This window comes from Tyto alba, unplaced genomic scaffold, assembly GCF_018691265.1.
Source record: "Tyto alba isolate M040663 unplaced genomic scaffold, T.alba_DEE_v4.0 Super-Scaffold_11, whole genome shotgun sequence".
Lineage (NCBI taxonomy): Eukaryota > Metazoa > Chordata > Aves > Strigiformes > Tytonidae > Tyto > Tyto alba.
The window spans coordinates 7,197,362-7,215,105 of record NW_024881273.1 but is presented as its reverse complement, the minus strand read 5'-3'; the positions used below and the strand labels follow the sequence as shown (position 1 = coordinate 7,215,105).

The 17,744-nt window shown below is 51.5% G+C and overlaps 3 protein-coding genes across 5 annotated transcripts; 1 reads left to right on the top strand and 2 right to left on the bottom strand.

The window, feature by feature from the left end:
- Positions 1 to 997: 997 nt before the first annotated feature.
- On the bottom strand, positions 998 to 6,946 carry COQ4 (coenzyme Q4). The gene is made up of 7 exons (XM_042786714.1): positions 6,865 to 6,946; positions 6,563 to 6,742; positions 5,987 to 6,083; positions 4,243 to 4,345; positions 3,790 to 3,919; positions 2,838 to 2,931; positions 998 to 2,206 (listed from the first exon to the last, which is right to left on the bottom strand). The coding sequence occupies exons 1-7, from the start codon at positions 6,920 to 6,922 to the stop codon at positions 2,044 to 2,046; spliced, it is 825 nt and encodes a 274-aa protein (XP_042642648.1). The 5' UTR covers positions 6,923 to 6,946; the 3' UTR covers positions 998 to 2,043.
- Positions 6,909 to 11,472, top strand: TRUB2 (TruB pseudouridine synthase family member 2). 3 transcript variants are annotated; one of them, XM_042786710.1, is made up of 8 exons: positions 6,909 to 7,083; positions 7,202 to 7,324; positions 7,469 to 7,543; positions 8,120 to 8,181; positions 8,503 to 8,584; positions 9,171 to 9,243; positions 9,690 to 9,826; positions 10,558 to 11,472. In XM_042786710.1, exons 1-8 carry the CDS (start codon positions 6,987 to 6,989, stop codon positions 10,833 to 10,835), a joined length of 927 nt encoding a protein of 308 aa, XP_042642644.1. In that variant the 5' UTR covers positions 6,909 to 6,986; the 3' UTR covers positions 10,836 to 11,472. The 3 variants fall into 3 exon arrangements, with proteins under 3 accessions (XP_042642644.1, XP_042642647.1, XP_042642645.1); XM_042786713.1 differs by having other exon boundaries at positions 9,690 to 9,855; positions 10,558 to 10,713; XM_042786711.1 differs by lacking the exon at positions 7,469 to 7,543.
- Positions 11,473 to 13,427: 1,955 nt separating this feature from the next.
- SWI5 (SWI5 homologous recombination repair protein) lies at positions 13,428 to 17,210 on the bottom strand. Its single transcript, XM_033011903.2, has 5 exons — positions 17,118 to 17,210; positions 16,467 to 16,697; positions 15,827 to 15,948; positions 14,586 to 14,680; positions 13,428 to 14,120 (listed from the first exon to the last, which is right to left on the bottom strand). The coding sequence occupies exons 1-5, from the start codon at positions 17,208 to 17,210 to the stop codon at positions 14,056 to 14,058; spliced, it is 606 nt and encodes a 201-aa protein (XP_032867794.2). The 3' UTR covers positions 13,428 to 14,055.
- Positions 17,211 to 17,744: the final 534 nt, after the last annotated feature.

Genomic DNA, 17,744 nt, shown 5'->3' with positions numbered 1-17,744 from the left:
GCCGGCAGCCCCAGCACTGCATGGCCACACTAAATAACCCAAAGCGCAGTGAAACCCTCTCATGACCATCGTTTCCTGTGTTTCCTTGACTGCTGCTCACAGCTTCTGGAAGTGACGAATCTCTTCTGCCCTTTGGTTTAACCACCCCAAAACTCGGGCACATTTCCGATGCAGAAAAGCACAATTCTGGGGTCATTTTAGGGCCAAACGCTTCTTAATCTCGACCAGTGCAATAGGACAACCCCCACTCTGTGTATTTTACCAGCAGCTGAAGGATGTAATTATATGATATCTTTTATTATCTTCTTGAAATAACTCCAGAGGCCAGGAGGAGGCAAGAGCCTGGTTTTGGAGAAAAACCCAAAGTTTGGCTGGTGGGGGCAGGGATAGAGGGAGAAGTTGAAAACGAGGAGTCAGGCAGCACAGGAAGGAAGCCAGTCCCTGTCCCAGTGCCTGCTCTTAAATGTACCCCCAAACCCAAGAATTTTGTCCCTGCTCAGCCTCCTGGGATGGAGCGACTCTGACCCTTGGTTGCACCGTCAGCCCCTCGCTCCTGCTTGTCTGCTCCAGCATCCCACAGGAACTGGGACGGGCCCAGTGAAGCTCACAGCGGGGCAACGCCATGCCCTCTGGCTGCATAACCCCTCCCAGACCCCAAAGGACCCCCACTCAGAGCACCCCCTCCACTTTAGGAAGCCCCCAGCCTTGCCCCGCTTCCTGCTCTACACCCCGATCTTCCCCTGTGTGGGCTTTTCTGCAACAACCACCACAAGCAGCCACCCGGCAGCCCAGCACCCCCAGATCCCAGCTGGGAAGTTGCATCTCCACAGCCCATTTTGCACCCAAGTCCCCAGGGATGCACGGGCACACGAGGGCCCTGCTATCGCCTGCCACTGCAAAGGACAGCAGACCTCGCTGGAGCCAAAAAGGGGTGACGTTTCACATCAGATCTCCCCTTCAGAAGGGGAGATGGGGTGGAAGGAGAGGGGTAACAAACTCCAAGCTCCACTGTGGATTTTACTAAGCAGGAAGGAATTTCACCAGCAAACCCACACGTACAAGGAGCCCTCGGCCTCGTGGCTCTCTGCCCTCGCATCTGACAGCTCTGCTCTCCAGCTGCTGGCAGTCTGGAGCCCTGTTTAATTAAGCCAGACAGCAATCAGCTCCCAGACACAGTGCAAGCAGCCATCACTCTCGAGATTCAGGCCCTTATCCCCGATCGCATCATTTTGTTGCCCCAAGGAGGGGACAATTCCTATTGAAAACCCAGGGCAATCACATAGATTTCAGCATTTTTGATGGGGAGGGACCACAGGGAGATATGGCAGACTGGGCTCAGCTCTCGAACAGCCGAACCAGCAGGGATAATATCGAAAGGTATTTCCCTGCCTGCTTCCATGGGCACACAATTGTGTACCGCCTGGTCTCCAAGGCCTGAGGCACGTCCCCGTATGACCCATCAGGACACCAGATAGGCACCAGTACAACAGTACAAGTTGGGATTTCACTGTTGCACACACCAAACCTGCCCCTGGGCTGCTCTGTAAATCACTGGTTTAGCCTCAGTTCAGGGTGGCCCTGAGACTTTTAGCCTCAATCTTTCCAGGGAGGGTGAGAGGAGGGATTTACCTGTACAGATCTACAGCTGCAGAGGGCCAAGGTGACAGTTTGCTGCAGTGTATTATAAACCAGCTCTGCTCTCTCCCCATCCCAGCATTTCAGAGCATCAGTACCGGTGCGCTGCTGCTGGGGGAGACCCGAGCAGCCAGACCCAGCTGGCAAAGGCACAGGAGGCCTTGCCATCCCTCCATTGAATCATAAACAGCAAAAAAGGTCAAGTTTTGTCAAGGCACAGGGAGGTGCCACTTGTCCTCTACCAACAGGAGGGTGTCAGCTCTTGGCAGGAGAAAACTCAGCCCTCAGGTCCGTGGCGGCTGGTAGCAGAGCCACGCTGCGCTCTCGGGTAGGAGGAGATGGAGAGCGGCAGGAGATGGCTGCTGTCTGCCAACAGGGATCCCCTGTCCCCTCCCTGTTCTTGAGCTCTCACACCCGAACGGCCGGGGGAGGGAAGATGCCCATCTCCTCCCGCAGGGACTCCACCGGCTGCTCCCAGCGCTGCTCGTAGTAGACGTTCAGGATACAGCTGGCGTTGCGCCCACTCCGAATCGCCCAGGGAACCAGCTCAGTGGCCAGGACCTGCAGCTTTCTGGAACAAACGATACAGGATGTGACAGTTTTAATTTCCATGTTTTGTTTTTGATTTTCTCCTCCAACTCCCCTTTGCAGGTAGATGCCAAACCTGTGTGTCCCATGTACCCTTCCACCCTTCTAGCATCCCTCCTGCTGAACTCTCAGGGAAAACTGAGGCACAGAAGAGGACAGTGTGCCAGGGAGGTTACAGTTGGCAGCAAACCCAAGACCAGACCTCAGGTTCTGCACTCCTCAAACTGTGCTGGTTCACCAAATCAGATGTGCTGGGGCAGGGAACGGCTGCCAGCATGGTGACGGTCCTGCTGGCCCTCAACATGTGCCCAGCCAAGGGCAGCCAGGCCTGGGCATTGCTCCTCCTGCCTGGCACAGGAGATTCAGTGCTGGGAGCAGAGGAAGCATCAGGTTCTGCTTCAGTGACCAGGCGAAGCCATGCCTCCTGCTGTCACCGCTTCCCTGGGCTGTGGGGACAGAGCAGGAGGTTCGCACTAGGGATGCCTGACTGACTGCCCCCACTGCAAACTAGCGGTGTCCCCTCTTTGTCCCCAGAGGACACCAGAAAGCATCACCCAGGCTGGTGCATCCCCGGCGCAGAGACTCCCTCCTCATCGGCCGGTGCTGGTGCCTACCGTGCGCTGAGCCGGACGGGGCCGAACGCTGCTCCCAGGACACACATGGGCAGCCCCGTCTGGATGGCTTCGAACCACTTCACCACCACCTCGCCTGGGAGGGAGCAGGGAGGCTGTCAGCGGGCAGGGCGCCCGGGTCGGGGGCCAGCCAGGGCTGCACGGCCTGCCCCTTCCCCAGGACGCCTACACACCCATCCCCTCCACCTCCGTGGCAGGACTCAGGAATGCTTCCCAAGTCTGGCCGTGGCTTCATCTTGTGCCAGGACAAACCTTGTCGTGCACCACCCACCCAAGAAGGATGGCCCAGGGCTGACAGGGATCAGCACCTCACAGTGATGCTCCATGAGCTTGGGAAACATCTTTGGCTCAGGGCTGGCTCCCTGCAGATCTTTAGCAAGGCAATTGCCGAAGCCTGATCCCCCTGTGTGGCTCTCCCCAACTCTAAGCATGGGACAGACCTTTCACAAATGCTGCCAGGGCTCACCCAAAGCCTGCATAGGAGACCTGTCACACTAGTTCCCACAGGCTCACCAGCAAGGCTCAACTTGCTATTGAGTCAGACGTAAAATGAGGGCAAAGGACAGGGAGACACGTAGATAAGGAGCAAAGGAGAACCCTCCACTTCTGCCTTCACTCAGAGCTTGCGAAACATCCCTCCCTGGGTGTCACCCTCCCTGCCTTGCAGCCAACACCCATGTGCCCGCCCAGCAGCTGCCTGCACCCAGGCCTTGGGCAGAGCATCTCCCAGCAGGGAAAAGGTGACATCCCATGGTTTCTCAGTCACCACAGAGCCAGTGATGTAGGACAGCGATGATGCAAACTGCCCCGCACACCAAGCTGGGCTGAGGATCGAGGAGTCCGACCGGCCCAGCCTGCTCCATTCCTGGGAGATGGAGCTGAGCACCATCAGCGGGGTTTGGCAGCGCAGCCCTCTGAGCCCACTGCTGCTCACCTAGCATGTTGGTCGGCATGCCCAGGAGGGTGTGCATCAGGTCGTGGACTTCCCGGTACCGCTGGATCACGTACGCCAGCTCTTCATCATCAACAAACCTGGGCGGCATCCGGGTGTCTGGAGAGACTTTCTGCAAATCCAAAGAGGTACAATTCAGCCCTTTCCAAACATCAGGTTTTGGCCTCATCCTTTAACATGCAGCAACACGTCCCCTCCATCAGTGCATCTCCCAGCTCCCAGTGATAGGGGTCAGTGTCATTTATGTAGATGAAAACCAAGGACTATGCAGCACTGGTGATGCAGCATCTCATCCAGCCTCCATAACTCCCTCTCATTTCTGGAGGGTTCTCCACAGGTTCCTCCGTGTCTCCGACCTCCCTCTAAAGCACATCTGTGCTCCAGGCACAGGGATCAACTACAGCCATTTGCACCCTCACGAAACCCCACACTCACGTTGTCCTCCAAGAATCGGACATACTCTCGGCCCAGCGAGCCGTCTGGCAGTCCCCGCAGCCTGGCCATGTCCAGGGTGGACAGACGGATGCAAGGCCGTTCCCTGAAGGCAAAACACAGGTCACTGAGTTTCCCAGTGAAACCCGCAGCAGGGGATCCTGGAGCAAAGGAGCCCCTGGAAACCCCCACCCCCTGCCTCTGCTCTCCCTGGGCATTCTCCTTGCACGGATCCTGACTGCTTGCTGCAGGGATAGCACTGTCCTCATTTCTGTTGCTGAGGCTGGGACACAAATTGCTTAAATCTTGTGCCCCTGTAGCAACTCTGGTTGGAAAAACACCTCTGCACCAAAATGCTGCTGCTGTGTGGGCTACAGACGAGGCACAGCCCCCAGCAACAGCCAGTCCTGTGGGAACAGAGCTCTTTAGTGTCCCTGAAAAGCAGCCAGAGCTTCAAAGGAACCCTAAAAAGAGGAGGGAATTTGTTCTAAACACAGGTTTAATGTAATTCCTGCTCAGGCTTTCACCACCAGCCACATGGCAGCCATGCATAGAAAGGTCTCCTCTCTGGGTTGTTGGCAAACTGGTGCCCCACAGCCCCGGAACTACAGAAAAGCCCTTTTATTTCCATGCACAGGATAAATTCTTCCCATGATAAAAGCCCTGCAGTGGATCCAGGAGCTGCTCAGCCTCTGGAGCAGAGGTGTCAGAGAGATAAGCAGGACCAGCACCAGCTTCACCCTGGCTGTAGACACGTATTTGGTGTCAAAGGGACCTTAGCAGCTCGAGAATTAAAAAAAAAGACTTGTGTGCACAAATGGGACCACTGCAAATCCTTGCAATACCAGCCCCAGCCCTTGGTGCCTTTGTTGTCCCCTCTCCCTGTGCAGTTTCTCTGGGTCTCAGCCCCATCCCGGTGCTCCGTGTGCTTTGCCAGGTCAGTGTCTGGAGCCAGGATCTGGCTGCTCTGCACAAATATGTGGCAAAAGGCAGCTCTTCCTCAGCTCCTACATGGTACAACCCAAACAATACACAAGTGACAGGCGTGATACATAACGAGGAGCAGGGAGAAGGCAAGCAAATAAACTGTAAGATCTTGGTTAATAAGAGACTCATAAAGTCTCTTCCGGTCCTCAGCCTTGTTGCGCTTGACAAGTCCCTGCAGACATGGAAGAAAAAGTGATCAAGCCTTAACAAGGAAGACAAGAGAAGTGGCCCCATTTCGTAGCTTGGGGAGATGCTTTGGGTGCTGGGAAAGAAAATACAGAGGTGCTTAAGTAGGAGGCAGACCAGCGGAGACAAAGTCTCCAACGCAAGGAGATGCAGCAGCCAGCGCAAGGGAGAAATCCATGGATGTGGTGGGTTTTCATCGCTGCTCAGGGATGGGTGAAAACCCACCACGTCCATGGATTTCTCCCCTGTGCCGGCTGCTGCATCTCCTTGTGTTGGCACCTGCCAGTTCCAGCAGTGAAGCAGAACAGATGGACAGCAGTGCTTGAAATAGGGCTGGGCCCAGTGGCTGCTGTGCTCTTGCCCTTATAGACTTGCCACAGGGCTCTTGTGATCGTTAAAAATAAAGTAAAATAAACAGCCTGGAGGGTTAGAGCTAACAAAACGCCCGTGCCATTTTCAAGCTGGGGAGCGCAGGGCTCTCCCTTCACGGGGCCCAAGGAATGTGCTTGGCCTCCTGTCTCCCTCCCCACCACGAACCATGCAGCGAGGGAGGGGGGGATGCGGCAGGACGCACTGGAGGATGCGGTAACCTTCAGGGTGGTGTTTCATCTTGTCTCGCAGGTTGGGCAGGGCAAGACAGCCCGTGGTCTCCCCAAGGACCGCTACCATGTCTGAAAGAGAGACCAGAGAGTGACCCAAGAGTGGTTTTCACAGCACCCAGCTGCCCTCACTTGCCAGGTGAGGAAATGGGGCAACAAACCCCTTGGCCAGGAGCAGGCAGGAAGCCTGTGGCGAAGCAAGGAGCCCCACACACCACAGATCGTTAGCCTCGGGGCTGTTCTGCCCTGGGATCACCCGCAGGGAGGGATGTAGGAGCAGCTGTGAGGCCTGGGGGACCAAGAAGGAATGAGATGGGGATGGGTGGCATCACAGAGGGTCAGGAGGAGATCACTGGGAGGTGTTCGGGGTTCCTGACCCCCTCTCTTCCATAGTGTCCTGCCCTGGGCCAGGGCTCAGCCCCGCACTTACCCCATTACTAAATGCTTCACCCAACGGGAGGAGAAATAAAGCCCCCTAGGAGACACTGGGCAGGATTTACTGTACGTTAATACGGACCGTGGGAGGAACGAGCCGCCCCAGCTCGGCTTACCGTGTCTGTAGGGGTCATAGAGAGCCATGAAGGCCGAGCCGGCGGCCAGCAGCGCTTTCTGCAGCGGGCTGGTGGGGATGTGCCCGGGGTACAGCTGGTAGCACCCTTCCTCCTCTTCCTCCTCCTCCCCGCCGCGTCCATCCCGGGCCCGCGGCTCGGCGCGGCTCAGACGGGCTCTGCCTACGGGGAGCAGGGGGTGAGGAACCGGCCGGCGGGTCCCCGGCGCCCGCGGGCACGGAAACGGGGCGGCCACCGCCCGGGCCGACCCTTGGGGCTCCTGCCCGGGGACGGGAGGCACTTGCCTGGAGAACCGAGACCCGCCCGGAGCAGCGGGACCGCCGCCCGCCTCAGCAACAGCATCGCCCCGCCGCCGCCTGCCCCGGAAGCGCCCGGTGGGGCGGAGCGGCGCGGCGCGCGGCGCGGCATGGCGGCGGTGCCGGGCGGGCTCTTCGCCGTCTACAAGCCGAGTGGGGTGGCGTGGAACCGGGTCCGTGAGGCGGTGGAGACGCGGCTGCTGCGCGGTGAGGATCGGTGGCGACATGACCCCCCCCCCCCCCGCCTCTGTCCCGGGGGGCTGCGGGCAGCCCCTAACATCCCCCCCCCCCCCCCCCCCCCCCCCCCGCCCCGCTTCTCTTGCAGAGCTGAACGCGGCGCCGCGGCGCGCCCCGAGGCAGCGTGTCCGCTTTCTGCCGGTCCCGGGCGATGGCGGGGCGACGGAGCTGGTGGCCACCAGCGTGCCGGTGCTAGCCGACCACCCCCTCGGTAAGGGCCGCCGCTGGGCCTCGGCTTGGGAGGAGGCGCGGTGGGACCCCCGGGGTGATGGGACCCCCGGGGTGATGGGACCCCCGGGGTGATGGGACCCCCGGGGGTGGCGGAGGCCCGGCCTCGACGCTGTCTCCGTTGCAGTCCGAGGCCCGCGGTTCAGGGGGCTGAAGATCGGAGCGGGTCACCGGCTGGACGTCAAGGCCTCCGGAGTCTTCGGTGGGTCTCGTCCCGGAGCGGCACCCCGTCCCTGCCGGCTGTGGGGTGATGGGTCTCCTCGTGGGGAGGAAGCGGTGAAAGCTCAGCCATGACACGGTGGTAGCCCCCTCACAACCCACCTGGCAGTATAAATGTTGAAACACAGATGAAACAATCCAAGATGACACCGGCGATGCCAGGAGGCAGGAGCGACCCCTTTAGCCCGGCACACACGGCTTTGCTGGGAGACACCCGGCTCCCGCTGGTGACACCGTCAGTGATCGGCCACGTAACCCCCCATCTCCACCCCACCACTTGAATTGGCGTGACTGCAGCTGGCATTGCTAAGCATTTGCCCTGAAGCACCCAGGTGAAAAGTTCTGGGGAAATCCAAGAGCCCTAGTTACAGCCTTATCATAGTTTTAGCGACAGGCAGTAATTTGGAAGTCTAATTGCACCGGTCAGAGATGAATTCTAAAGAGATATGGTCCTGGTCAGGGGGGAAGAAAGGCAGCATGAGTGCACGGCGCTGTGTAAACGCACGTTAGTAACTTTCTGTGTTGCAGAATAACGGTTTCCCCATCTTCTGTGTTTCAGTACTTGGCATAGGCGACGGGAACAAGCTACTCACCGATCTGTACCACTGCCACCTGACCAAGGTAGGTGTTGGCTCTGAACAGCCTCGGAATATCCGAGCGCAACCTCACTCTTGTTTCCTGCCCCAGTGCCCCAGACTGACCTTGTGACGGTGGTTCTGCTTCTGAGTCTTAAACCCACCAATGCTTCCGAGAGATTTCCAGGGTCCAGAATTACATCTTGCACGTGAGCGTCCACACGTGGCTGTATGAGCAGAGGACGCTGCTGTCGTTTTGTGCGACATCGTTGTAGCCTGCACTTCCTGGCAGCTGCATGGCAGAATATTGCTCCTCAATTGCTTGGAGTATTTCTTTGATAAATTGAGCTCTTTGTCCTTCTTCAAGGTCTATACTGTTGGTGGGCTGTTTGGTAAAGCCACTGATGACTTCTCAGACACAGGGAAGCTAGTGGAGAAGACAACATTTGGTAAGAAACAGAATTGATGTATTTTAAAAACAAAAAAAACAGAACACCAAACCGGATGCTAACTGTAAAGCATTTAACCAGGTAAATTGCACAATGATAAAAGGTACACCTTACCTGATTTCTAGTTGTTCATTTTACATGCAGCCCACGTGCAATCCTGATGTTCTAGTCCACCTGGTCTAAATACAACCACAATATATACAAGCCAGTATGAGTCCTGATCACAGTGGTTGCTACTGGATTGGGTGGGACCCAGATCTCTCCGTAAATCATACTCTGAGATAGTGGTTAGAAGCTTTCATTGAATTAAACTTCAAATACCCAATAAGAGAAACTGGAGCCAGCATCTTGAAATCAATTAAAATAATTCTTCCCTTTGTAGTTGGGTGCTGCTCTGTGCATTAGCACGGTGCAGCCAGGGGAAGTGACTCTGCCAAAGCCGCCTCTCGGCGGTTCTCATCGGCCCGTTTTGATGTGACTGCCTGCCAAGGGGACAGTAATACCCTGATGGCACATTTCAGACTGCTGTCTCTTTCCAGTTTCTGGATGGATAACTGAGACTTTGTTTCTACCTTAATATTTGCAGATCATATCACAAGGGAGAAGCTGGAACGGATTCTCGCTGTCATTCAAGGAACAAATCATAAGGCCCTGCTGATGTACGTATCCAGTGGGGAAATGCAGCTGACCTGACCCGGCTGCCATTTGCTGATCTTTAAAACAAATTAGATGATTTGGTTTGCTGTATCAAAGTCTCTAAAGGTTAGAGTGCTAGACAGGAACAGAGAGAAGTTACCCTGAGTGCTCTGTGCTCTGGTGAGAGGTTGCAGTTAAGTGTCGTCGTATTCTTAAATCTGCAGCTATTTTAGACTTAATAGCTACATTAGGACCTAAAAAAATACCTTGTAGATATGACCAAGTACTTCCCTTCTGAACTGTGCTACACTACTGATGGTACACATATAGCATTAAAATATATGCAGAGACTCAACCCATAGGCAGTTTTAAGAATAAAAATTGCAGCTCTGCTTTATTGGGGGTGAAGATGTTTTGAATCCCACTGAAGAGAAGTACTAAGTGTCTGTTCCCTTTTTTATTTTTCCAGGCATTCTAACATTGACATGAAATCACAAGAGGCGTATGAGCTGGCTGTCAAAGGGTTGATTCGCCCTATGGGAAAAAGCCCTCCAATAATCACAGCAATCCGATGCCTCCAGTTTGCACTTCCAGAATTCCAGCTAGGTAGGACTGGTACAAAATATACTGGGAAAGTGAGTATATATTATGGCAAATAAGTCAGTAAACTTCAGTTTCTTACTGTGACTTAAAGCAAAATGAGTTGGTGGGAACTTTGTAGCAACACGTAACTGATAATCGTTGCGGAAAATGGAATATTTTGTAGTTTTCAGAGTCACAAAAGCACCTTGTTAGATGAACATTTTAGCGTGATAAAAATTTTTTGGTAGAGCAAGATCTGGAACTCTCAACAATACTGAAGCTGCGTTGTAAAACAAGCCAGCTGTGCTCTTGGCTGACAGGTCTTTCCCTGCCAGTTCCAGATCTTAGACTGAAACAAGAAAATGTGCATATTGAATAAGTATTGGGAAAAATTCTTCCTTATCCCAATGTTTCAGTGTAATGCAGTTCAGTGTTTTGGTGGGATTTTCTTAAAGTGTGGTTGGCTTTCCTGCAGCCAGTCTCCTCAGAAATTGTTTATTAAAAAGGTACCTTTTCTTACATACTTTGAAATACCTAAATTTCCACATTACTCTTGTTTTGTAAAACATTCACTTTGGGAGGGGCCAAAACACCCTGCAGTATTTCCGAAAATCATAATCCACCTGTGCTGTATCTTAAATAGCCTCTTCTACCAAACCAGTTCTTTCAGCGTGAGTGATGTCTGGATTTAAATACAGGGTCTGAGTTTGTGTCAGCGCTTTGCTTCTCCTGAAGGAATCTCTCTGTCCTTCTAGAAATCCACTGTGTGCATGAGACTCAGCAGTACGTCCGAAAAATAGTTCATGAGATCGGTCTGGAGCTGAAATCATCTGCTGTGTGCACACAAGTGCGAAGAATCCGCGATGGTGTCTTCACACTGGATGATGCTCTCCTGAGAACCCAGTGGAACCTGCAGAGCATACAGAATGCAATTTGGGACTGTCAGCTTAAAGTGAAAACAGAGTTAGAGAGAACGCTAGGCCATCAGGATAAAAGTCATTTTCAGAAGATGGATGATGCGGAGATGGCCTAGGCTGCAGAAAGCTCAGTGTGTGCCACGGAGGGAACGTCCACAAGCAATCTCTGTAGCACAATAACGCAGCTACATGCTGACAGCATGACGGACAGCAGAAGGAAAGAGGTTAATTGCAGTTCACTTCCACCCGTTCCTTGAGATGGCTGTAATCAGAGAGGCATTTTTTTCAGTGACAGGCTGTATAATTTTTTTTTTTTTTTAAAGCATCGCAAACAGTTCATTAACAGGACTTAGCTGTGCCAAAATTCCTGTTGACTTTGGGAACATTAGGTTGCTAAGGGATATAAAACCCCATCCCCAAATTGTTTAGCAGCAGGAAATAACGTCTTAGAGAGCTGTATTCCCTCGATTGAACAGATTTGTTTGTTCCTTGCAACTGGCAGCATAACTTATCTACTGTATGGATTTTATTGTCCCTCTGTTGTCCCAGAGTATTTTATTTCCATTAGCCCTGCTTTCAGACACGTAAGAGCTCAAAATCAGACTAAAGGAGGGACGTGCAGGAAAAAACACAGCTTGCACAAAGCAACGCAAGGAAATGGTTATATCCAGAGTAGGTGTGTGAAAAGGAAAGTGGCTTGTAATAGGGATTGATGTGTAAGATGCACAAGAAATAAAACTAAAAGTGACCTAATGGGGAAGAGGCTGGTTCTTGGCTTGTTACTCATCCGTGAGGACACAGACTCAAAAAAGAGCATGCCATGTGCATTTTTATTTTATTAACCAAGGCTGTTCAGGGATCTGGGGTATCCTGCTCTGCAGCAGCTCCATGCAGACAGCACGTACTGCCCTTCAGTGAAACTCTGTAAGCTCTGTAATATCATTTGTTCTCCGTTAGCTCATTATAGCTAGGTCTGACTTAGCAGAAATACACTTTCTAAATTTAAATTAAAAAATCTGAAGTTACCCTTATTGCACTCAATATTTTTGCAGCTATACACTTAGCTAGCAAGTTTGGAGATTTATTTATAGAAAGCAGATATATTCTGTTCCTGTTTTGGATTTGGACAAAGGCCACCATATTTCATCCTCCAGATGATAGCCACTGAGGTACAAGCAGTAACTGTGGGAGGAGCAGTAAGAGGGGCCGTGATGAAGTGCCTAAGTGGCAGAGTGCAATCCTGTCCTGAAGCACCCCAGGGTTCATTAACTTAGACCCTGGCATCTTTCAGTTCTGCGTTTCCCTGCTCTGCACAGAGCAGCAGCGGAACGGAGCTGCCACCACGTGGCACGGCACCGTGCCAGCCGCAGGGACTCCCCAAGGGCAGTTTGCTCTTACCTCAGCTGGTTGGTTCTGGCACGTTCAAAATCCATGGACGAGGTAGTGGAGTCAGGGCACCTTCCGGGGACAGTAACTGTCTTGTGCTAACTGAAGTGTAAACCCGTTGCTGTGGGAGCGTGAGTTCTGGAGCCAGACACAACACTCCCACAGCTACAGCTGCAAGTTTTAATCCTAGCGCTCCTACAAGGAGAAGAAAACATGGACTTCTCCATCCTTAAATAACCTTCAGTAACTTTGGTAATGGAGAATACTTCATCCCCCATGGCTTACACCTAGCACAAAGTGAAGGAAATTCTGTATGTCCCATTGCAAAAACCATTCCAGCTGTGTGTGCCATTGCCAGGCTAACGTTTTTGGTCAGAACATTCCAGGTTAAACCAGTTCTTTCACAGAGAAAATACCAGCTAAATCAGTAACATGGGATTTGAGAACAAAGTTAGCATTCCCCAGTTCTAGCCACCTTGTGACTTTTTTCCTCCCCTTAAAACTACTCCAAAACACAGGAACTGTCCACACCTGGCACAAGGGGTTTATGGTGGGGAAGATATACCTGTAACCATATCCAGAGAGTCCATTCTTACATGGCTGCAGTAAATACCTGCTTGAGAAGCAGAGCTGCACATGAGCAGTCTCACTTGAATGAATCACAGAATACACAGGCTTTGTCTGTCCCCCTGCTTTAGACCCCTGCCCACAGCTTTTGTGGCAAAACAAGATACTTCTTAGTGATGCTTCTGTGCCAGATCCAGAACCAAGAGCACAGAAACAATTATCTGTTCTCAGCAGCAGCCTTGTGACAGTTTTCTGGTTTCCAAGCACTACAAAGACAGATTCATTTGATTCAAATTTGGAAATAATAAACAGACTGCAGCAGGGGTCTGACTGGAGACCAGGGCAAACTTACTCACAAGAAGGTCTCAGAAGTAGAAATGGGCACAAGGACATCAAACTTAAGTGAAAAAGGGACAATGAATCTGTAGTCAGCAGAGTACTTTATCACTTAGACCTGCCCAAAGCAGCCAAATTTAGTCTGTGCAGTCATCCTCAATCCTAACATCTGACATTGAAACACTTATGCACTCAATATAATTTTGCGCTTAGGACACCGCTCACTTTCACAGTGAATCTGCATTCAGAAGAGAGTAAAGGTAATTCTGCACCTACCCACCACTGGGTAGCACTGCCACACGATCTCCATTAAGAGCCCTCAGAAAACATTTGAATAATAGATGTTATAGCTGTCTCAGAATATAGTTTAAGAATTTGTTCCCATGTTCATGCAATGTTTTATAGGCTCTTAAAGTGAATTACTGAGAAATGTGATAGCTGCTTTATTCAGACTGGACAGTTCAACAACACAACTTCACATTTTGCCATTTACTACAGAAATGATACAAAACCTCTAGATACCAGAGCAGATAAGTACAAAAATGTAGAACACCCAGACTTATCCAGATTTGATCATAAAACAAAACCCCAAACCACAACTTCAGCCTTCCTTCCTCCCTATTTCTGAGGGTTTTTTCACTTTTTTCAAAGCAGCTATTACATTGCACATTTGTATGCCATCACTTCCTCTATCCAGTCAGTATCCAAATAGCACTGGACGTTGCAGAGGCAAAGGCTTCATGGGAAGAGTCTTAACATCAACCTGAATTACAACCTTTCCAATTAAAAAATAAAATTAGTGTTGATCAGGTAGTAGGTTAAATTATCTAAAGTCCTACATTCCTTTTCACAAGCAAGAAACAGTTGATAGATACAACAACTTTCATGTTCCAGAGCTTAGAATTAAGGCTGCTAACCCATACTCTGTTGCAATTCTACATACATACTTCCGAGGCCAGCTTATGTCAGCTCTAAACCAATATGACACCAAAACAGTGGCCCAGTAACAGTTATTTTTGCAGGATATGGCAGTCTTCAGCTTCAATGCTAGTCATTAAGCTCCAGATCGTATTCAGGGTAGAGCTGCTTTGTAGTAACCCCTCGGATAACAGCTAGAAAAGAAAGAAATATCATTGCTTTCATTAAACAAAGATCAGATCAGTCAGAAAAGTTGTGTTTTCCTCACAGTAGTCCCTAACTATCTCATAAAACCTCCCATCGCTAAGAAACCAATCTCGGGTTTTGCAGCTATCCTCCCTGCTTGTCTCAACACTTTTCTTTTTTCAAGCATATGAAGAACCAAACTGACAAAAATTGGTAATAATTACCAAATTTTGGTAATCCATAATGCAGACTAAAATACCAGTAAATGACAATTATTTCACATGTTCAGTTCTAAAAAGAACCCAAGAAAATAACAACAGAAGCATTTGTGCTTGCACAAGTGATTGGGTAATATAAGCCTAGAACTGAAGAATCTTTAAAATAAGCTCTGCCTTCATGGCACAGTAGCTTCTCTCTCTCTGTCTATATGAAAATGTTGACTAAAGTTCTTCAACAGCTTTCCTCTTCCTTACCCAGCTTGCCCAGCAGCATCTGTCCAGCATCTTTAATATCATTATACTCATGGAGCAGAGAGATGTGCTTCTCCAATTCCTCCAGGCTGTAGCCTCTGTAGCAATAGAATCAGAAAGGTCAAAAATGACACAGAGGGATTGCTGCTGCTGCATAGTGAGTGCTGCTGCTACTGACCAAGCACAGCAAGGATATTTGAGATACCCAAGCCTGGTACATCAAAAGCAGAATCTGAAGGCAGCAAGTACAGTTGCTGAAAGTTATAAACATGAAAGCTACAAATGAGCGGATCCTAATTTTGAGGGTTTTTTGGCATATCAAGACTTACCAAAAAAACCAATTCACCCAAATTCTCAGAATCAAGTAGAAACAGGAATAGGCTGTGGTGAATTCAATTTATACGTATCTCTAACCCGTAGCTAGGGAAAAAAAATAATTCAGAAGGTCTGTTTATCCTTGAGGATGAAACAAAAAAAGCTTTTGGAACAGCCTTTGTTGTTCTACCATTTCCATCCTATTCACTATACATTATCTTAGAAAATATCACTCCTTTGCAACAAATAACCCACAGAGATCATCTCTATTTTAAAATCAAGAAGCAATTTTATCTCAAAACAGTTGCCAATAAGCAGCTGCCACAGCATGTCATAAGAAACCACAATAAAACAGTTGCACTACCCTATATGTGGCACCCATCATGCCAAAGCATTCTACAGGCCACTTGCTTGCCTGGAAAACACCTCTGCTTCCTGAACACAAATGTTTAACCCACTCACCTCAGACACGAAACAAGTGAACGCTTAATCAAGATGGAAAAAGAGAATGAAACAGTTTTATCTGGAACTAAATTCGGCAGGTCATACAAGTAATGAACTCATTTTTAATTTTCACATGAACAAGCTCTTCTGGTAGCATGACGTGTTGTGGTATCATTATGGTTAAAATTATTCGTTTGGAGTTTACATCTAATTACCTCAGCAACATCTAGGGTAAAGTTAAAATCCTCTTATCTGAGATCCTAGTAAAACTTGTTTTGCTTTACCAAACAAACCAGAAAGAATTCCCTCTTGTCTCAACAGGTCCCATAATTCAAAACAACGCTGCAATCAATGTTGTATAGCACCATGATGAAAACGGCATCATAAGAGGTCAGCTTTTAGCTCTAATTCCTGGACCACATTTTGTTTTAAAAACAAAAATAACTGAGGCATCACATTTAACACTGAGCTTGCCAGGGACATACTCGGACAAAAACTGTGCAATCTCCTGGTCTAGAGCAAGGTCTTTCTGTTTCAGCTCTTCGATTTCATATCGCAGGGCTTCTTCGTTGGATCCATTAGGTTGGCATGGCCTTGGAGATGGGACCTGTGGAGCACAGGAGGCATTTAACCCTAACACAGCCCTTGATAAGATACTACAGTGCTGGAGGGCACTCATCAGAAAACTCTCCGCCACTGGTTAAAGAAAAAATTTAAGGAAAAAAAGATCTGCTGGGCAGGAAGGGGTGTGGGGGGGAAGCTCAGATGAAATATTTATCAGTTTCTGTAACGTTAGCTTGCTCCATATCATGTTCTGCTGCACTTTGTAGATTTACAGCATAAAGTGAAAATAAAATATAAAAATCACGATCTGGCTTTTAAGAGAAGCTCCCTGGAGGACGCAGTGCCAGATGGCGGGGCCAGCCCTTCCTCGGGCAACAACCAACATCACCCCCCAGCAGAAACTCTCCTTGCGGCGCCGGGCCGGGCCCCCGCCACGCTGCGAGGGGCTTGGGGGGGGCAGCGCCCGCCGCCGGGACAGGCGCCGGGAGAGGACAGAGGCAGCTCCCGGGGGGCCCCACGGAGCGGGGCCCCACCTCCCCCCCAGCCCGGGCGGGGACTCACCGGGGACTTGAAGCCGCCGCGCCGGCCGCCACCGAAGCTCCTGGCAAAGCAAAGAGGCGCCGCGTCAGAGGCCGGGCCGCCTCCAGCTGAGGCGGGAGCCCGGCCCGCGGCGCAGCGAGCTAAGGGGCAGCGGGGAACCGTCTCCCACCTCCCGGGCAGAGCCCGCGGCCGCAGCTGCCGAGGCGGGCAGTGGCCCGCGCCCGGCGAGACTCCCTGGGCCAGGGCTGCGGCCTACACCGCGGGGCACGCCGGGAGCTGTAGTCGGGCTACCGCCGGAAGGCACGCCGGGAGCTGTAGTCCCCCCCCTCACAGAGCCCGGCCGCGGTTCCCGCGCCCGACGCAGGAAGCTGCAAGTGGTGTTTAGGTGGGGTGGGATATCATTATCCTCATTACCGCAGCCGAGGTGATTACACGCCGAAAAATGCCTCGGAGCCGCCTCAGCGCCCGGGCCGCAGCTGGGACAGGATCTCGGGGAGAGCTACAGGGGCCTGCGGGGTCACTCACACAATTATTATATTTGTAGGGGAAAAGCTGCCACCGCCGGCAGCCCTGCGTGTCTTGCCTGGCCGGAGGAAGTGCTTGCTGACCGTCCAGTGCCGCTCCCGGGTGTGCAGCCGTACCCTCTGCAGCCCCCGACCCCACAACCAAAACCTTCACGCGCAAACCCAATGCAGCTTCTTGGACCAGCTCAGAAGGAGCCTCCTTCCCGCAGCTCTCCTGGCCTTGGCTGGCAAAGGTAAACATGTCCCTGTGCAGCGCCAGGCGCTGGCAGGAGCCGTATCTGGTTTCCTGGGCTGACCACGCAAACCAAGCTCTGCTGTTGCCATACTTGGAAGGTCAAAGGACTTGGGAACAGGATCACACACCGGCAAAAACCAACCGCCTGCGCTAACCGTGACTTCAAAGGTTCAGATCAGACATCAAAGCGACGCACACAAAATAGAAAGCTATGTAGATACGTAGGACGTGCCCTACAAAGGATGAGGGAAGCCTGCCCAGCTCCCCAGGCTGGTTTCTAGCCAGCGTCTGCTCTGGGCAATTGAGTCGATATGGGAGCGTGGAACAGCGCAGGGTGACGCGCAGGTGGAGCGTGGCAGGGTGTCGCAGAGTGTCACACAGAGCAGGCAGGGTGTCGTGGGGTGTAACTCATCAGGAAAGTGGCTTGGTGTTGCAGGGTGTCACACCAGGGGACCAGCACGAGGTATCGCACAGATGGGATGGGTCAGGTTGTCACTCAGCAGGAATGGGGCGGGGTGTCGCCGGGTGTCACAAGGGAGA